Source organism: Rhinichthys klamathensis, unplaced genomic scaffold (assembly GCF_029890125.1).
Source record: "Rhinichthys klamathensis goyatoka isolate OS25496 unplaced genomic scaffold, OSU_Roscu_1.1 h1tg000121l_1, whole genome shotgun sequence".
Taxonomy (NCBI): Eukaryota; Metazoa; Chordata; class Actinopteri; order Cypriniformes; family Leuciscidae; genus Rhinichthys; species Rhinichthys klamathensis.
The window spans coordinates 5462684-5483610 of NW_026606658.1; the positions used below are offsets into that span (position 1 = coordinate 5462684).

Below are 20927 nucleotides of genomic sequence, written 5' to 3' on the forward strand. Positions count from 1 at the left end.
TTTCTGGAGCAAACCTACAAATACAGAGTGGAGAGAGTAGAAAATGTACTGAATGAAAAAACTGAACTCGCGCGAGGCTGCTGTGCAAGCAGTTGCTGTGGTTATAGCAGCGGTATATTACCTGCCATGATGCCTGCGTCCCGCAACACTAACCATAATGCACAATAGCATGCTGGTAGCTCACACACAGCAGACTTTGTGTTCACCTTTTACCAGCATAAACAATCCCCACACTGCAGGCAATACATATTAACCCAAGAACAGGAGAAATGCCTTTCGTAAAAAGAAAAAAGAGCTCTATTGTATTCCAGTCACCCTCTATCAAGATAGATCATTATCCAGATAGAGCCAAGATTTCAGCATCACAATAAAAACTTGGTCTACATTTTTTGAAGAAAATACCTGTGCTTGAAAGCCAGCAAAAGAATGGTGTTGAATTTTGTCTCTAAGAGAGATTACAGTTCACGTAGCCTTAAAATAACGTTTGTGTAAGTTTAATAATGTTGATGATGACCGACTAGAAGCTGTTGTTAACTGACTAGTCAATTTGAAAAGCCAACTAGTTTATCTACAGGATTTCCACAATTTCTGACTAATGAATTCCCATGTTTTTTTTCTAATGTTTTCCCCATGATTTTTTTTTATTATTCTAGTCTTAGATTGTTGTGACATTAGCCAAATTTCTATGAAATTTCACTAACAAAAACTTCCATTGTCCATACACTGATTTCACGCAGCCGCCATTATGAAATCGAAAGCGAGGCTCCGGTGGGAAGAACCCCGGAAGTAAAGATAAACAACAATGCCTCGGACTACCAACCTGAAGCTGCTGCCGCGATTTACACTATTGGATGTTAATATCCAATATAGGATATGTATATAGTTCGTTCCTGCTTCTTTTTTTACGTTCTGAATTATATATAAAAAAAATATTTTATTTATAAATGAATTTCACTGTATATAGTCTAAAGTATGAAAGAAATGTATGTACATTTTTAGAATAACTAATTTCTACATTAAACACAACAATACGCCATCGCATCCGCGACTCTCCTATGATTAAAGGCAACACTTGCGGTTTTCTTCCCACCGGAGCGATTTCAAAATGGCGGCTGCGTGAAATCAGCGTATTGCCAGTAATAGTGAGGCAGAAGTCACCAAACCAAGCTGCTTTCGGTTAGCGATGCAGCAAGTTAAATCCGTTGCCAAATCTGTGTAGGAAAATATTCTGCCTTCACATGAAATTCCAGATGCAAGGATTCCTTCTGAAATGACAGGATTTTGCCTCCGTAAATTAGCTGAACATTTTACCAAAGTCCCTTTCAAGGAAAGTCTGTTCACTCAGAGGCCATATTTAAATTGTACCTGCTGAATGTGTATTGACCTGCTTAAATTGTAAATGTTTTTAATTATTTGTGTTGTATAACCTTTATAAATGTAATTGATTGTGTTTTTGCTGTCTCTTGGCCAGGACTCCCTTGAAAAAGAGGTTTTTAACCTCAATGGGACTTTCCTGGTTAAATAAAGGTTAAATAAAAAAAATATAAAAAAATATTTGCAATGTCAAGTCTTATCTATTTGAATGTGGGAGTCCTGAAATCTCAAAAACTGATTGCCGAACTCCCATTTAAATAACATATTTTAAATCAACAACGAAATCTGACATGAATTGTCCCATAAATGTTGTCTCTTATGTTCAAATAGTTTTCAAAAGTTTCAGGCTAAACTAGGCAATGTGCATGTGCAGTCCTAAGCGAGCGTCTCAGGTTTACATGGGAAGTGATTTGCTCTTTTATTTAGAAGGCGGTATTCCACCATATAGATAAGTAATCGTCTTTGCATTTCTATAGTCTTTGATTTTATTCCCCCTTTAGATTTTCTCAGTATTTATCAGATTTTTTATATATGCTTTAATTAGTGTGATGACAGTAAGCTTTGAGACAGTTTACATAGCAAACCCTCATGGAAAAGCACCGCAGCTACAGCCATACACATTCAGACAGACCCTCTAGCACTGTTTTTGGAGCATCCTGTCACAAGCTTTGCCATTTTGAATCAGCATGTCAATTTAAAAATAGTCTAACTTTTAAAATATGCATCTTGAAACACCTGCGTTCTGTTACATCTAGCTGTTTTTGAACATGTCCTATCTAAACACTCCTTGAGAAACTTGTCTGATCAGGATCAGATGAACCCAAAATGAGACTCAATATATAGAGAGTTCTTGACGACGATATGTCTCAATGAGGCGGGCTTACCATCATCCCATCTGCCGTCCGGGTCGGCGGCCCCATTGGGGTCATCGTCAGGGGCCACGCTGTCACAGTCAGCCCCATCCAGAAGACTCCCTTCCTCCTCCACAATGTGAAGCTTATCTTCATCATCTGAGTCTGACTGGCCCTCCAGCACATGACTGTAGTTACTCACTGCAGAGACAGAGAAAACACAACACTTAAAGAGAATGTTAACATATGGAGCTTGCAAACCACAAAAGGGTTGATGAAACCTTCAAGATTTGGAAAGACGCTGTTGGTGAAAACGACTACAAGATAGAGCCAGACAATATTAAAGAGAGACACAGCAGCTCAGATGAAGCCAATTGTTGAAGCGGGAGAGATGACTGAAGAGATGTAGAGAGATGAAGTGTACTTAAGGGAATAATTCAATTAAATACCAAATAGTAGTGGAGCAGTTCCTGTGTCTTTCAGTGAGCCAATGAAACAAGACAAAGAATCACTCGAGATTGAATCAATAAATCAGAATGGCTTGTGTTAAAACCGTTTGTGGCCAAACGGTTCAGTGTGGACATGGTCAGACACTGTTATCATATCATCTCAAATGTGAAATGACGATCAAGGTGCTATAATAGTGAGATCATTTACCATACAACACAAGAAACATGTCTTTTTATTGGTGTGCAATCGGGGAAAAAAGGCCTTTTGTAACGTTTAAATGCCTGTTTACTTTTTTTCACAGAGATGAGGGACTGGTTGACCTCCATTTCAGCAGCACAGAAAAAAGAAAGAGAGATCGAGCTAAAACACCATTGATTTTCTGTAACAGGCCAGACGACCTTAATTAGTAATGTATGTGTTTGCATGCTAGGCTAAGTGTGATTTGACATTCTATTAAAACAGCGGATGACGGAGTGGTAAGCTCGCCCAACAAGTTCTCATTCGTTAAAGGTAAGTGCTGGCAGGACAAGGCCTCTAATGGAGCATGCATAAATCAAGAGGAGGTTAGATGCTCAGATTTATAAATTCAGCTAAAAGAAAGACAGTTTCAAACACAGTGACAGGAAACATCCAGCACTTCTATATATCTTGGATGTAGAGTTTGTGGCCACCTGAGGAATCTGTATTACTGTTATTCTGAAAATTGTCATCATTTACTAACCCTTATGTCAGCCTTTCTTTTGAGGAACACATTTTTTTTTTGTGTGTGTTCATGGTCAACGGGGTCCAAACAGTTGAAGCATTCTTCAAGATAGCTTCTTTTATATTCCACAGAAGAAAGAAAGTCGTTGGAGTAATATGAAGGTAAGTCAATTATGCAAGAATTTTTGGGTGATCTATCTCTTTGATTGGTAGAAAAAAGCTAATTTTCCAATACAGATATTTACACATTAAATATACGTGACACAAAAGACTGGGAGTAATTATCATGGTAATATATGTGAATCATTGTTGACCATACACAGCAGGTGTGTACTTTTTGCAGGGAAAGAAATAGTTATGTAGAAGAGCCTTCCTCTCCATCCTCCTCCTCTCTCTCTCTCTCTCTCGCTCTCTCGCTCTCCGTCATTCTTCTTTTCCACTCATCTAAGTACCTCTCTCTGGCCAAATCAATTTTCCTTTGAGAGGAGCAAAGTCAGCAGAGGGGCTGGCCGTAGATTCTCACACACACACACACACACACACACACACACACACACACACACACACACACACACACACACACGCACACACAATATCTCTTCTACCGGGCTTATCTGGCACATTTACATTCAGCTGATTTTGTGCTTTTTGTTGCACTCTTTAACCAACTCTCTCTCTCTCTCTATCGCTCTTCCTCTCACACTCTCAATCTTCTTTTATTTCTCTGGCCTGTACTTTGATTCTCCACCTGTTCTGGGCATGTACAAACCTCTTAACCTCTTTCTTTCTCTATATCTCACACTCCATCTTTGGTTTTAAGGTCATGGATCACAGCAAAGACCTTTGCCATGTCTATGTACCTGAAAGTAGAGTCTCGACGTGTGCCGTGATTGAAAAATGCTGTCCATAGCAAAATGAAAAAAAAAAAAAATCACAATCATGAAGATAGACCCATCGCTCACTAACCACAAGTTCTGTCAAACCTATCCGAGTGATGCACGGATCACCACAACAGTCAATTCGGTGTACTGTGAAGGAGATGCTACCAATCCCATCAGGCTGTTCAGCCAAGGGAAGCAAACGGTGCGGCTAGTCAGCAGAAGACAGAAGTAAAGGGACAGCAGAGAGTGTGTGAGCTCACTGTGAATGATCCATGACAAACAGCCACGAGCCTTGTTCCGCCGTTCCACATGAGAGATTTCATTACAGCCTTCAGGAGGTACACACAGGAAAAGTGACTAAACAAACGGTTTACCGAGAAAAGAATAGCACACATTATGCTGGAGCTGTAAACTAAAATGGTGTGAAGGCACGGGAAGAACAAACTGTCCTTAATAAAAAAGCACAAAAGACAGCATAAAACATTCAACATCTATACTTTAAAGTAGAGAGGTTAGAGGTCAGTGTCCCCTGTATTTTTGGTCAAATAAATGCAGCCTTGGTTAGCATGAGTTTTTTTTTCAAAACTTGTAGTGTATATGGATTGTAATTGATAAAAACTGCCTTTATATTTTAGGAAGAAGGTTCCTCACAAGGTGATCAACATATTTTTCAAAACCCTGTGATAGAGAAAGAACAGGAAATGATGACGGAAAGGGATACTGAACTACAGCTCATTGTATTTTTAGCATGTGCGCTAGCCACCAGGCCAAGGCTCTACTATTACTTAGTTGCTTGCTAAATGTAGGCTACTTCCTACAATATTTCTCAAAATATCCCACACACTTGTCCAAATACAAACATTGACATTCCACCGAAACATTCAATGGTCTTTGCATGTGTTACCGGCATGCACAGCACTATGAATATGTCAAGTCAGCCTATGAAACCATTAGCCTAATGAGTCTACATTCCTACAGGTCAATCAGTTTTCCAGCTATGCCTCAACTATGGATTTTACAATCAACCTAGTGAGGTGATATGTTGACTGGGCAAAAACTGGACTCCAATCTGCTACTCTGTAGGCTACCTGCATGATAAAGCCTGTATTCCCAGAACTCCAGGTGATTCTCCGAAGCAAACATGTTTGAGACCACTTAATAGGGCACTGCAGTGGTATCTGTCAAGGCACAGATAGATAAATGCCCATTAAAAAGTTCCCTAAATGAGTACACATATACACAAACTGACTGACCTGGGTAGAGGTCAACTGCTTGTTAGCAGTATAGTACATCAAATATAGAGACTTTAAATAATGAATTGAACTTTCTTCCCTCTAAACTTCAGCTCAGATAAAAGACAGATGAGACTTTGAGGCAGACAAGAGTTATTGATTTGTCATTTAGGAAGGTGAGCTGCAGGTTTCCCATGAGTCTTTGCCACTAACAACATTCTCATCTGCTACTTGCCCTCTCAATCTCTATGTAGAGGTTATTCAAGCACAAGCATGGCGTGATTGAGACAAGTAAGACATGTTGCTGGTTCAAAATGAACAAATCTATCAATACACCGATATTAATATTAATATCTAAAAACAAAAATCTGTCATTTTAAATGACAAGTGAATTTAGGCGTCAAAATATTATAATGTACAGTATGACAATGAATATTAATTTATATTTGCAAATTATTATATTTTACAGTGTTACTAAAATTCAAATGGTTTTAAAGATTAACTTTAAGGTAGCATAAGATGAGTGCAAAGGTAATCTAAATGTAAAAACGGGATAATATAGATGTGTGTGTGTGTGTGTGTGTATCTTACCACATTTTTGGATGGTATTTATACTATAACAACCGATACCGATCTCTAATATCTAACAACGATAAGGTACATGAATAAAAACATATCCGACCTTTGCATAGTTTGCTATTCCGAGAAGATACATAGAATTAGCCAGTAAGAATCAAATGTGCTAAGAGAACAAACAGTGCGTTAAATCTTTCAGGAGTGTCTCTCTCCTGGAACACTCTCTGCAGAACATATTAATCATTGTGGCCTGTGGTGTTAGAAAATAATCACTGGGGCACACTGATACCTCGCTCAGGATTCTGTTCATGGGATTTATCACCAATGAAGGGATCTTGAGGGGGGCACAAGAGCAGTAAATTACAGCATGCTTTCCTCTTCACAGCGACAGCCACGTTTACCTCCCAAAGTCCAGTGCTTTGTATGGAAAGTAACTGGTTGTATACCTGTAAGTCTGCCCGAACCAACATATTACAACACGAGGTGGCCTTAATGGCCTATAATTGGGTTTCCATTGCAAACACAGTTGCCTTTAGAGCTTATGAACATGTTTTTTTTTCCAAAGCTATCTTTGCGGCGAGAGAATGGCTGTTTGTTTTAGAAGGAGGCTACAGTAAGAATGAATAGCTGGGTTTTTTCACTCGTTTGTTCGTCCAGGAGTGAGAGAGCTTCTAGTTCGCTCCTCCAACCTTGGTGAGAGAAGCTATGCGTGGAATGTCCAATCATAACACTCTCCCTGAGTGGCTGGACCATAACGACAGATCGCTGTGTCGGCTTTAAAAAAAAAAACCTTCATTACAACAGGAACATACTGCACTGTTGCTTTTCAACTGCAAAGACTAATTAGTTGTGCATGTTACTGTTGCTCACATAGCTTTAGCGATTTAAACAAACCTATAAGTATAACTTTGGTGCGCAACTAGACTAGAACTTGATTGCTCAGATCATCATTTTGATGAGGATAGGTGTGCTGTTACTTTGTTTGATTTGACAGACAATAGCTGGGTTTCCACCCAAACATGAAGCGAATCTTTTCAAAGTAATAAAAAGAAAAAGAAAAACAAATGCAAATTAGGAGCATTTCCATCAAGTTGTTCGAGCGGATGATGGTGGTATTGGTAACCCAGTAACCAACAGTAAATAAAACACCATAAGCGGAAACAGCCGGTTAGTCACATGGGTTTAGTGTTTGATACATCAGAATTTATTCGGCAAATGCATTTCCATCTCCCATTATTTACAAGAACTCTTTTTCTCAAAAGTCAAAAACCACATCAAGCGAGCATAAAAACTTTTTTGCGAATTAAGGGATTTAAAAAAAAAAAAAGTGTTTCCATCTCTCGTTTCTGATGCGATACTTCAAATGATTAAACAGATGAAAAAAAATCTCATTCATGTACTGAAATCTGATTTGGGGCAAAAAGCAACCTACTAGAACCCACCCAGAACACCCTTGCAACACCTTAGCACCCAACCAAGAAAACTCTAGCAACCTCATGCCTTAGCTACCACAGAGAACACATTTGCAATGCCTGAGCAGTGAGCCCCAACCAAGAACACCCTAGCAACTGCATAGCAATGCCTTAGGAACGCCTTAGCACCCACCAAGAACAGTCACCGTAAAAGACATGTCCCTGGATCAACATATTTTGTTGACCCTGGAACAACATTGGTATCTGAAAGTTTTGTCCTAACCCTATCCCTACCCCTAAACCTAACCCTTATCCCTAAAATCAGAGGGAAATGATAGGTGAATGACACCGATGTAGAAGCACCTAGCCCTGGTTGTTTAAACTTGTCCCTCAAATCTGATTGGTTGATTGAAATGTTGTTCCAGGATCAACAAAGATGTTGATTCAGGAACATGTTGCACTTGGTGAAATCACGTTCAACCACCAAGAACACTCTAACAAGTCAAGTCACCTATTTATATAGCGCTTTATACAATACAGATCGCTTCAAAGCAGCTTTACAGTGATAACAGGAAAATGATGCATTTTGGCTGTTGTTCAGATGAAGTCAGTTCAGTGTTGATTCAGTTCCGTTGTAAAGATCATCCATTACTGAATTAGTTCATTTCATCTATAAAGCAGTTCTGCAGAAAAAAGTCTGTTGTCGTCCAGCTCATTTCAGTTCAGTAAAGTCAGATCAATAATATTGTTGAATATTAAGTGTCCCCACCTAAGAAAGCCAGAGGCAACCGTGGCAAGGAACCCAAACTTTATCATGTGACAGAATGGAGAAAAAAATCTTAGGAGAAACCAGGCTCAGTAGGGGGCCAGTTCTCCTCTGGCCAACGAATGAACACGGTGTCATTATGATTCAGGCAGCATCACAAATCAGTTTAGATCGGGATCACAACCACCTAGCAATGCCTGAACACCCACTGAGTAGACTCTATCTGCTGCATATGGACGTCTTAACTGCATAACATCTTAACTGCATAGTACTAGCACCCACCAAAACACACTAGTAAATGCATAGCAACCCCTTAGCAACCACCTAGAATCCACATAGAAAAACTTTAGAAACCTCACTGCGACTCACTAAAACTACTCAGAAAAGCAACAGCATAGCAACACCTTAGCAACCACTCAGAACTCTTTAAGAACCGCATAGCGAAAATCTTGTTAGCCCTGTACAAGCCATTTTGTAATACGAGTACATGTGAAGAGGATGATGGGAAATCAAACCTGCTGAGTGAATGGATCCTGATGGATGTTCCTGTCATTAACTGTAAAATTTGTAAAGTAGCAGCTCTAATAACTGTATAACGCATAGCTGGATTTGTGATAGTGTGAAGAATGTATCCATACAGCAGCGTTGGAGGAATGAAGACACACCCTGCGCTAGAACTGAGCTATATATAAACCAAAGCTTCAATACACACAAACACACACTTTTCTGTTTTTCTTTTCGAAAACTGAAAAATAACAAAGCAGAACTAGAAAAGTGCAGTAAACCCTTCTGGACCATGCATGTTCTGACTGACTGGCAATCCTTTGTAACACACAAACTCTTTTTTTTTTCACTGGTAAACACACACACAGTGTGTCACAGGCTTCAAACCACATCCCCACCCAGCATTTTTTTCTCTCGCACACACTCTAACCACAACAAGACAGAGCCATTACATCAAACAAAAGCCTGTCACCGCACACATCTCTGTGCGTCTGGGGAGTGTGCAAACCCATTCCAGAGAAAGACTCGGATTCCACATGCGGCCTGTATCATTATGTTTCTGTTCTCTGTTTTCAGTGGCTGGGCTTTGGGCTGCACACTCTGCTCTGGGCTGTAGGGGGCGACCTGTTCCCTAGGAGATGTCATCGAGGCAACAGAAGCAGATGGAACACAGCATGGCCCCATTTGTAAAGCATTTAGCATTCATGTGATGTAAGTCTCCGTTCGTGATGTCAGAGAGGAAGAGAGATGGGAAAAACAGGGATGCACTGATATAAAAATTCTGGCAGAGATCAATGAGCTGATAATTCATTTCATGTCACAGTCTGATAAAAAAATGTTTTATCTAAAAATAAAAATCTAAGAAAAATGACTAATATTTTGGCTATAAATAAATAAATTAAAATCAGTAATGTGAAGGATCAACTACTTAATTTAGTATGAACAAATATGAAAAATGTTTGCTTTCTGAAATGAAAAACAAAAAAAGTAGAAGTAGAGTTCAAGGAGTTACAGGCTAAAATACTTATTTTTGTCAGTCAAATATTTGTCAGAAATATATTACTGTTGCAAATTACAGTTGCACTCTAAAATATAAAAATGTATATTTAGAAAATATTATAATAATATTTTATAATATTTATATAAATATGATATATTATACATATATAATATACACTCACCTAAAGGATTATTAGGAACACCTGTTAAATTTCTCATTAATGAAATTATCTAATCAACCAATCACATGGCAGTTGCTTCAATGCATTTAGGGGTGTGGTCCTGGTCAAGACAATCTCCTGAACTCCAAACTGAATGTCAGAATGGGAAAGAAAGGTGATTTAAGCAATTTTGAACGTGGCATGGTTGTTGGTGCCAGACGGGCCGGTCTGAGTATTTCACAATCTGCTCAGTTACTGGGATTTTCATGCACAACCATTTCTAGGGTTTACAAAGAATGGTGTGAAAAGGGAAAAACATCCAGTATGCGGCAGTCCTGTGGGCGAAAATGCCTTGTTGATGCTAGAGGTCAGAGGAGAATGGGCCGACTGATTCAAGCTGATAGAAGAGCAACTTTGACTGAAATAACCACTCGTTACAACCGAGGTATGCAGCAAAGCATTTGTGAAGCCACAACACGCACAACCTTGAGGCGGATGGGTTACAACAGCAGAAGACCCCACCGGGTACCACTCATCTCCACTACAAATTTGAAAAAGAGGCTACAATTTGCAAGAGCTCACCAAAATTGGACAGTTGAAGACTGGAAAAATGTTGCCTGGTCTGATGAGCCTCGATTTCTGTTGAAACATTCAGATGGTAGAGTCAGAATTTGGCGTAAACAGAATGAGAACATGGATCCATCGTGCCTTGTTACCACTGTGCAGGCTGGTGGTGGTGGTGTAATGGTGTGGGGGATGTTTTCTTGGCACACTTTAGGCCCCTTAGTGCCGATTGGGCATCGTTTAAATGCCACGGCCTACCTGAGCATTGTTTCTGACCATGTCCATCCCTTTATGGCCACCATGTACCCATCCTCTGATGGCTACTTCCAGCAGGATAATGCACCATGTCACAAAGCTCGAATCATTTCAAAATTGGTTTGTTGAACATGACAATGAGTTCACTGTACTAAAATGGCCCCCACAGTCACCAGATCTCAACCCAATACAGCATCTTTGGGATGTGGTGGAACGGGAGCTTCGTGCCCTGGATGTGCATCCCACAAATCTCCATCAACTTCAAGAGCCTATCCTATCAATATGGGCCAACATTTCTAAAGAATGCTTTCAGCACCTTGTTGAATCAATGCTACGTAGAATTAAGGCAGTTCTGAAGGCGAAAGGGGGTCAAACACAGTATTAGTATGGTGTTCCTAATAATCCTTTATGTGAGTGTATAATAAATATTATATATATTTATATAATATATCTTTTTTTATTAATAATTTTATTTTACACTACATTACGAGACTATTTATGTCTATCTTATGTTTATGTGGTATATGTGCTCTTAAGTGGGCAGCGTACTTAAACCATCCTTCAAGTTAGAACTTCAAGACAGAAAAGTAATCAAAAACCTAAAACAGGTTGAAACAAGAGTCTAAAATTAAATCTCCAATACTAAATACAAGCAGTGACCAATAGAGTGCATCCCTATTGAAAGAAGATCAAGTCAAAGTGGTATATATTCAAACCGGTTTCCTACAAGAGCAACATGGCACAACCTAGGCTACAGATGCATTGCAACTTAACTGAAAGTACATAATATTCACACTCCTACATCTCATTATCCTTGCTTTCCCATTTTTTCCTTCCCACTTCCTGCCCTCTGGGAGTCAGTACACACATGTCATGAATGGCGGTGGCGCCACTTGTCCTGATAAGAGCGTCACTTCACAAGTGCATCATTATCCAGCCAATGCTAAGAAGCTAATTAGCCACAGCAGGCTGTCTATATTCATTGAAGAAGAGTGCATGTCAAGCACAAACACATTGCTAATGTACACTTCGCTTGACTGCAGGTTCATATGAGTGATAAAAGTGTTAACATTGATGTGCTAAGAGAAGGAATGCATAGCGAGGAATACATGCATGTTAGTGTGTGTGTGTGTGCTTGAGCAAGGGCGACTTTGAGAATTCATGAGGTGTGTCTGGCCTTCACATGAGAGTATGTGAGTGTATTTTGAGCTAATCTTGCTCAGCGCAACTGGGTTCTTCTAAATAAGGTCAGAGAGAGTGGTCATACCTGCACTATGATAACAGACCACACAGCTTCAGTTCGTCAGCTCTTACTTTAGCATGTTTACATTTGAGGTAAGACCGACTCCATTCACAGGCATAATACATGTGGTGGACTAATTTGAAAACTCTAAACTAAGAGTCCAAGAAAAAGTTATACCGGTAAGTGTGAGTTTCATGGCAGTGCATTACCTGTTAGTGAAAGCATGGGCGGTATGTTGTGGCACTCGTGCATTATCAGAGCCTGCTCTGTGTCTGTGCAGTGCTAGACTTTGTGTCTGTTCGTGTGTGTGTGTGTGTGTTTGTGCTTCACCGGTCTGTAGATATAAAGAGGAAACATCTGTTGTGCCTGCTGAGTAGTCAGTCAGTCTTGTACCTGCAGATATGGTTCACTAACCTGAACCTTCCTTCGTACAGTTTCACAACCTTCTCTATCTCTCTCCTCCCACTCGTCCCTCCATCAGATCTGCCTCCCTCATATCCTCACACTCGTCTTCATAAGCAGATCAGACAGAGGTTCAGTGCCACCCATGGTCAGTGCCCTGGATTTAGACGCTAACATAATACTTTGTTTAGGGTGGGAAAGTCCCGTCGTCAAGGTAACCCTACCAAAATGAACACAAGAAAGCACCAAACTGTTGTATGAGAACACACAGACATGACCAAACACCTGTGTCAACAGGAAATGGGGATTTCTCTCTCTCCCACTCAAATGCAACAGATGAGATATATACGTTAAATGTATATTTATTCTTTCAGTCATCAATCCACTGGCTTTTTCTGCATTTGTTCTGGGGGGAAAGTGTGAACAATTCTGTGATGTGGTTTTAAATGGTAAATGGTTAAATGGTTTAAATATGGTTAAATGGGAATAACAGAATATAATCAGAATATACATACTACTAAACTCTTATTGGTAGCTGAAAGAATAAATAATAAATAAATAAAATACTTTTTAAGTCACAAATTATATGCTTTAAGTGTCTTTACTGTTTAGCAGTGTGTTCCAAATAGAAAGCTAATGGAAACTTATTTTTCTCTTGAGAATTTGACACGTCTTTCATGTCTTTCTCTAACTGTGCTTGGATTTGCCAACATTCTCCACCAAATATTATAGGCCTATAGATTTCCATATAAACATTTTTATAATCATATTTATAATTTTTATTTCTCTTAAGCATTAGAATTTTAGGGGGAGAAAACTCTGAAACTAAGTTGATATTTCAATGAAAAATAACTGCGAACACTTAATCCTCCTGAGCTATAAAATGTTCCTTTGTGTACAAGTTTCCCTGTTTGGTGGTTTTTCCAGAGATGTAATTGTGTCTGCTCACTCTCTTGGACACAAACACTGTCAAAAAGTTTTAATCTATGAAATAATCAATAAAAGAATGAGTGAATGAGGCAGTGGTGTCTAGACGAAACATTGAACAGTCTGTCTGACTGACTAACTCAACCAAACTGAACAGGACACATAGATACACTTATTTATGCACACATCCAAACCAACACATACAAACACACACACACAGAGAGAGAGCGAGAGGGAGAGAGAGAGAGAGAGAGAAATATATTCAGATGCTCTTAAAATGACTAATCGTGTCTGAGTCACACACTGTGTGTGTGTGTGTGTGTGTGTGTGTGTACGCAGGGCATTTCCCAAATAGCACATCAGTTTAGTCAGACAAAGAGGACAGAATATTTTGTTATGAAGAAAACATAATCATGTTAAAAAAATATTATAAAAGATAAAGTTCTGATCCTGGATAATGTTTGGCCGAGCTGATTGATTCCAGCCATGATGCAGTCTCATTTCATTATTTATATATATATATATATATATATATATATATATATATATATATATATATATATTAAATTAGCTTTTATTTTGATATTTTTGGTTTTCATTTAAATTTTTAGTAAGTTTATTCTGTGCTTTTGTCATTTTTTATTTTGTATTATATTTATCTAAAATGTTATTTTAGTTTTAAATTTAGTAATTTTATTACTTCAATTTCAACTCATTTCCGTTAGTTGCCAAGTTAACATTTCTAATATTCATTTACATTTTTTAAGTTTAATATTTACATTTTATTTCAATGACCAAAAAATATTTTTAATGGTTTTAGTTTTAGTTAATGCATTTTGATTGGCTGGTGCTTTTCTCTCTCAATTGCTCACTCTAATGCAGCACATCTAGGCTGAGAACACCTTAAACCGGATTAAACTGCTCTGTGGTCCAGACAGACAGGAGGCCCAGTCGCAGTCTCAGCTGTTGGATTGTGGGAACAGGTGAAGTCTGCAGCAAGGATGACTATTCTTGTTAATGGGGCGCTGGGGATGGGGGAGGGGGAAACAGATAAACGGTCCCTCTTTTTCCGACCTAAAATATTCAAAATGACATTATTCAGCGGCATTTGATATGCGAGAGATTGGGCTGTGAGTAGATACAGCGGTTAAGAGAAAAAAAACTGTTAACGACTTGAAAAGACAACGCATCGCTGTCAAAGTCCATATTCATCTGGACAGAGAGTTTGCCCGAGGCAGATCCTGTCACACATGGTCAGAGAAAGGAAGACAGAGAGAGGGGGCTGCTCAGACTCTTGTATTTAAAGGTCAGGTCTCATAAAGCTGATCATTCAGACAGCCTGACACTTACAGAGGTGAAGAGATGCCACAGGCGTACACACACACATATTCACAACACTCCCACTGGAGGCAGAGGGATGAGTCAACAAAACAACCCCAGAAACTCTCCCACGTCACACTCAGAAAAAGCACAGATCTGCAAATTTCACTGGCAGTTTGCTTCACAGACCCATGCAACTCGATCTCTGGTGACTGTAAAGACACAAAAATTATTTACACTATAGAGGTCGACAGATATGGGTTTTCATATAACGCCGAATTAAACGTAATACAAAGCAAGCGAGACAGAAAATTGATGAAGTGAAATTTGTACACAATTAATAGAGTTATCTGTTGGCAAGGAACAATTTTGGACACAGTTATTGGTCGAAGGTAATAATTTTACACTCCTGAGAAGACAAACTAAGAAATTAATATTTTATTCATCAAGGATGCATTAAATTGATCAAAAGTGACAAACAAAAAAACATTCATTACGATGTAATCTCAGAGATTCTTTAAGCTCTGCTATTGTCTGGCCGAGCCCCAGAAGGGTGTCTTGTTCCCGGGCAGTGAGGTGGGGTTGAGGCCCCGTCTCCTGGAGCTCACTGATCCATCCAGTGCTGCTCCATTACACACTACTAAACGGGCAGGACAGCAATCACTTACACAATCACGGGCAGCCGAGATATATCTAACCTAACCAGCCACGAGAGAGTGTAAGTGTGTGTGCTGAGACTCACAGGGAAAAGAGAAAAAAAGTGCCCGGATGTCGGTATAGTCACTAATTACAAGAAGTGACAAGGATCAGTTGTCCTGTTTTTACTTTGATCACCGATCACAAGATTTTAACGGCCTCCCTGCAGATACACACACAGAGCACTATTTACAGTCAACATGAAAAAACATCCTCAGCCCATTTTATTTCACTAATGTGACACACTGTACTGTATTTCGAAGTGAAACATGATATTCAACAAGACAAATATGTGGTGCGGGTCTGGCTTGAATCCATCAGCTATAGATTGGATTGGATGAAGCCAGGTGGTTGGGGGCGGAGCAATATGCATGACAGATTAAAAACACAAAAAAATTTTCTCTTTGGAATAGCTTGGACCGATGAATAGTGAATAATAAGATAAGGAATGTGTATACAAAGAAAGTAAATAGGGTATTTTACGGTAAAAGAGATCAAATGGCTGACCGGACAGATAGATGATGTCACCAGGGACAGATATATTGACATACTGAAGCTTCTCTTTGTCTGTGACTTGTGTGTCAGAGAGAAAGAGAAAGATGTACACTGGCAGAAATCAATGTGCACACTGACAAATCGCTCAATGTAAAACAACACAGATCTCTAATTTCCTCTCACCTTTACTAATGGGATCTCTGACCTAGACAAGTGCACACACACAAAACGTTCATTATTTGCTTTAATACGACACAGAGCTTAAATGTTGTTCTATAGAAATATAAGAGCATTTGAGAGGAGCATTTGTATTGAACTATCCGCATTGACCCAATTCTATTAGTCAATGTGACTCCGAACACAACCTTTCCTGTGATAGTTCCCAACACACACAAACACATGCACACAAGACACTTTAAAAAGATAGTGTAGTACATTTTTAAGACAAGTTAAACATTTGTGTGCGCGTTTGTCCTTTAAACTTTGCGAATCCTTTGACACTTCAGGAAACTCACATATGCAGCTTTTAATAAACACAATGGGAGGGTGTGACGCAATGCTGTGCAGAGACGTGTGTGTGTTTAGTGACTGATAGACGGTTTGTCCCTGATTCCCACTTAAGTGCAAAGGGGAAAAAGCAAAAGACAGGAGAGGAAAGGAGAGGACTGTAAGCTTTGAAGCAGACCCAAAGGCAGTTTTGGTTTTGTTGGCACACTTTAAAGATAAAACAAACAGAAACATCTGTAAACCCTTTTTTGTCTTGTTTTCTATTATACAACACTTAGTTTCGGTCCTCTAATCTGATTGGCTGAGCGGTGTTCCAAAAGTGATGATATTTAGTATAACAGCGCGTTTCACTGTTTGCAGGATTTTTCAGCAATACAAAACTGTTAATCTCGTTTTGACTTCGTTCTGAACTATTTTTGTTGGCGGAGCGAAAACGCTCACAATAACTCTACATATTGTGTCTTCTCTGATCTTCTAGTTAAATATCTAAACTATATAGAGTTCACTGCAATCACTGCATTTATATTCAGAAAACAGGAACTCAAGGCAATAATGGCGATACATTTTGGTTGAGTTTTTCAAGTTGTAAAACTCGTTCACTTCTTTTGGGCGAAATTCTTAATTAAAAGTTCTAAATGTGGAAATTTACAGGAACTCACTTGACCTTTGTGACTGTCACCAGCAACATATATATATATATCATATATGATGAGAAAAAACGCAAGGTAGAGACATGTTTTTTTTTTTTAAGTTGAGCTTCTTTTAACTTGAGTGGTGCGTTATGTGCGGGACTCTACAAAAGACGCAAGAGGTATAAGGGTCAAAGACTTCTGGCACATGCTTACGTAGAAATCAATGGGAAAGCAGAGCTATTGAATGCAAAAATTCTGTGTTCTGTTAATTAACACTTAGTCCCTTACAGGTGCATTAATATTGTGATTAAGAGACCAACAACAATTCATTTTAGTGTTGTGAAAACTGCAACCAAAAATAAATAAATGATTTTAAGGATGTGAACAGCTTAGAGAAAATTCTCTAAGTCGTCTTCTCATAATTACAGTAATTCCAATGAGACGTGAATGCAGCACAAATCTATAAACACTGTCTAAAACCAGAGTCAGAAACACAGTGTAACAAAGCATGAGTTCTTCATCAGCACCCGGAACATCATCAATAAAGAGTTCAAAGACGCATCGTTTGCTTTTTAATTATTTGATGAAATGTAAAGGAAACAGGAAGTGTGTGTATATGCAGATGAGTGGCGTGGTGTTGTGGACATGTTATTTTGTCAGGAATGTGAAGCACGCTCTTACTCTCATTGGGCTAATGGCATTTGATTTTTGTAGCTAGGCAACACTCCCATGCGTGACATTTACCTGCCAGACCAAATAACCAAATACAAAACATTCACATACACACGCATTAACACATGCAGATGTGCACAAAAGCAAGAGGAAAGTAGTCTTTGTTCATTCAGACATTGTTGATCTATACACGATAGTCTTCGTTATCGGTGTAGCAAAGAGACCACAGTGTATGAAACATACGATCATCTGCTGATCTTCATCGCACGCCTCCACACACCCACACACTAATGACACCACATACACAACAACCAGTGGTCAAATAGCCTAATCGCTCTCTCAAAACGATCACATTCGTTAATGCTTTCACTCTCTCGCAAAATTAGAGTGGAATAATAGTACCAAAAACACCGGAGCTCTAAACATCCCCTTAATCTGAGACAAACAAACAGCACGTCAGATAAACAACAGAGATTAGAGATTACAATCATCTGATTGCCGTCTCCACACACACACACACACGCACACCTGTGGGTTTGCAGCAACAATCAGGCACAGTCTGTGAGTGTAATGATTATTACTCTAAGACATGATCTCTGGACTATAGGCCGGCATTATAAGCATGTGCTCTAAGCCATAACGAGTGTGTGTGTGTGAGAGAGAGAAAGAGAGAGAGAGAGAGAGAGAGAGAGAGAGAGAGAGAGAGAGAGAGAGAGAGAGAGAGAGAGAGAGAGACACACAAGGCTTAAATGCTCTACTGCACAGGGCTTGGGGGAAAAGTTGCCCCTCCTGGCACCCTCTTTTAACCCCTAATTCTCTTTTTAGACACAAAGTGATCATAATCAACCCAGGCATTCAATTAACAGTTTTTCTCTCTGATTTTCCCATAAACATATTAGTGGCCCCAAACACTTACATCTATACAGGAGCGATGCAACACATTTCTCTGTCAACGCTGAATGTGAAACTGCTACTCGATCGATGTGACAATAACAGCCAATTAGAAAATATTTTATGTTTAATGGATAGTTGGAGTGGACATGTGGTGCAGGGCTACTGACAAATTGTTCTGTTGCCTGACGCTTATTACGGCTAGGTGAAACAAAAAAACTCAAAACATGGTGCTATGCCACACTTTCAAATACATGAAAGTCATTGCATTCTTGCAAACAAAACATCAAAATAGCATGTATTTTAATGAAAAAACAACACAAGTACACTTTAGTGGAACATAGTGAATCATTCACTGTACTGAAAATGTTTATACCGTTAAGATACCTGAGTGAACTTGAGGCGAACTCAAAATCACTAGAAAACGCCAGCTGGTTAAAATTCATTGCAAAATTGGTTTATAAAAGGGAAGTTAAAGGATTAGTTCATTTAAAAAGGAAAATTCTGTCATCATTTACTCACCCTCAAGTTGTTTTGTATGAATTTCTTTCTTCTGCTGAACACAAAAGATGATATTTTAAAGAATGTCGGTAACCAAACATTTGATGGACCCCATTGACTTCCATAGTATTTTTTTTCCTACTATGGAAGTCAATGGGGTCCATCAACTGTCTAGTTACCAACATTCCTCAAAATATCGTCCTTTGTGTTCAGCAGAAGAAAGAAATTCATACAAAACAACTTGAGGGTGAGTAAATGATGACAGAATTTTCCTTTTTAAATGAACTAATCCTTTAATTCTGGGAGAAGTTCTAGCATAATTTCTTTGCACAACCCACTTAGGTTAGACATTTTGTTACGAAATGCGATAAAATTCATACATTTTTAAATGTAGCTAAAAACTATTGGGGCCACTGTATAGACTCAAACATGTACCCACACAAAAACAAAAGTTTAGACATACTAAAAAAAAAAAAACATTCTGGACAGCATTAACTCGACATGTGTGTGTTCTTGTATGTGTGATTTGTTCATTCAGCTGAATCTGTTCCCCAATGAGTCTCCACTGCCAGGGCCACGTCACACTAGAACTGTTGCTTTGACGCCTTTTCCTGTGCCATTTTACAGTCCTTCCCCCTTCCTTTTTCTATCTTTAACAACGTCTTTTCCTTATTTAGAAAGAAATCAAACGGAAACTGAAGGGATGGAAGTTATCAGAACACACACTAGAGCGCTACAGTATGTGTGTGTAAACCAGGTGTGCTCCAGACCTCTCCTCAATCCTCCCTGCGTCTGGATCTCATCCTCCTCTTATATCTCCAGACAGCTTTATTAAGTCAGCACAGAATCCACGATAAAGAAAAACTGTGATGTCTCTGAGCTTGCAGGAATATCTGGTGCTACTAGATGATTTATAATGAGTTAGTACCATAAATTCGCCTGACTTCTAATTATGGCTTTGTCTCAAAACCTGCTGCGCTGCCTATCTAGGCAGAATGGGTATGTTTTCAGAGACAGCTTGTACATCATCTTAAGCTGTTGGTATCATAAGAAGTTTAAGTGATTTGTCCCCGTAACGGCGAGTTTGAATTTGAGTTCAACTGGCGCTAATGAACCCGGTCAGTCGTTCAGCCGCGATTTCCCATGACATGGTGACAAGAAAATGACATATTTCCCCTAAGTGAAAAGACTGAAAGGGATGTTTTACTGGGAAAAAAAAGAAGAATGCATAGTGTTTGTGCTGGAGGGCATATCCTCCAGGTCTAGGAAGAGGAATAAAAAGAAAAGGAGAAGTGAAAAAAGTAGAGAGCTTGTTGACATTGGGCCCATATTTAACCGCCTACACACCAGCCTGTGCTTTGATGTAGCAGGAGAAATTAAAAAAGGGTGGAAAAGAGAACTGAAAGAGAGCAAAAGAAAGGAGTAAGAAAAAGAACAGAGACAAGGAAAGAAAAACACACCAAAGTCATCAACGTCTCAGTTTCAAAGTGAGAGAGAGAGAGAGAGAGAGAGAGAGAGAGAGAGAGGTCAGGCTACCATATTAATGGCTGAGCATCTCGTGCAAGAAGATATCTTAGGCTTTTAGAATTGTGAGATGTGGTGTTTGCTAAGCATCACTATTGCTATTGCTCATACTTAGGGGTTCTTTCAAATCATGTAAGATCATGTAAACGCCTTAAACTGAGGTCTTTTTCCAGGTAAACAAACTGTTTAAGAACAAACATCTTATGCGCATGTCTTTTTGGACTGGAGGGGGAAAAGAAAAACCATTCAAATCTTTGTTTTTATAATAAGCTGATTTTTGATCACAATCATTAATACCTCAAATCATGCAGCTTGATGAAAAGTGCTCTTATTACCTTTTTTAAGCGATCAGACTTGCGTAGTGGATGATAAAACAGGTTTGAAACTTCA

General features: G+C 39.0%; 1 protein-coding gene across 2 annotated transcripts in view; it reads right to left on the bottom strand.

The window, feature by feature from the left end:
• Positions 1 to 20927, bottom strand: part of zeb1b (zinc finger E-box binding homeobox 1b) — a 61462-nt gene that overhangs the window by 13827 nt on the left and 26708 nt on the right. For both annotated transcript variants that reach the window (XM_056255672.1, XM_056255673.1), the window contains exon 2: positions 2259 to 2426. In XM_056255672.1, coding sequence (XP_056111647.1) covers positions 2259 to 2426 — 168 coding nt within the window. The remainder of the gene's footprint in view (positions 1 to 2258; positions 2427 to 20927) is intronic.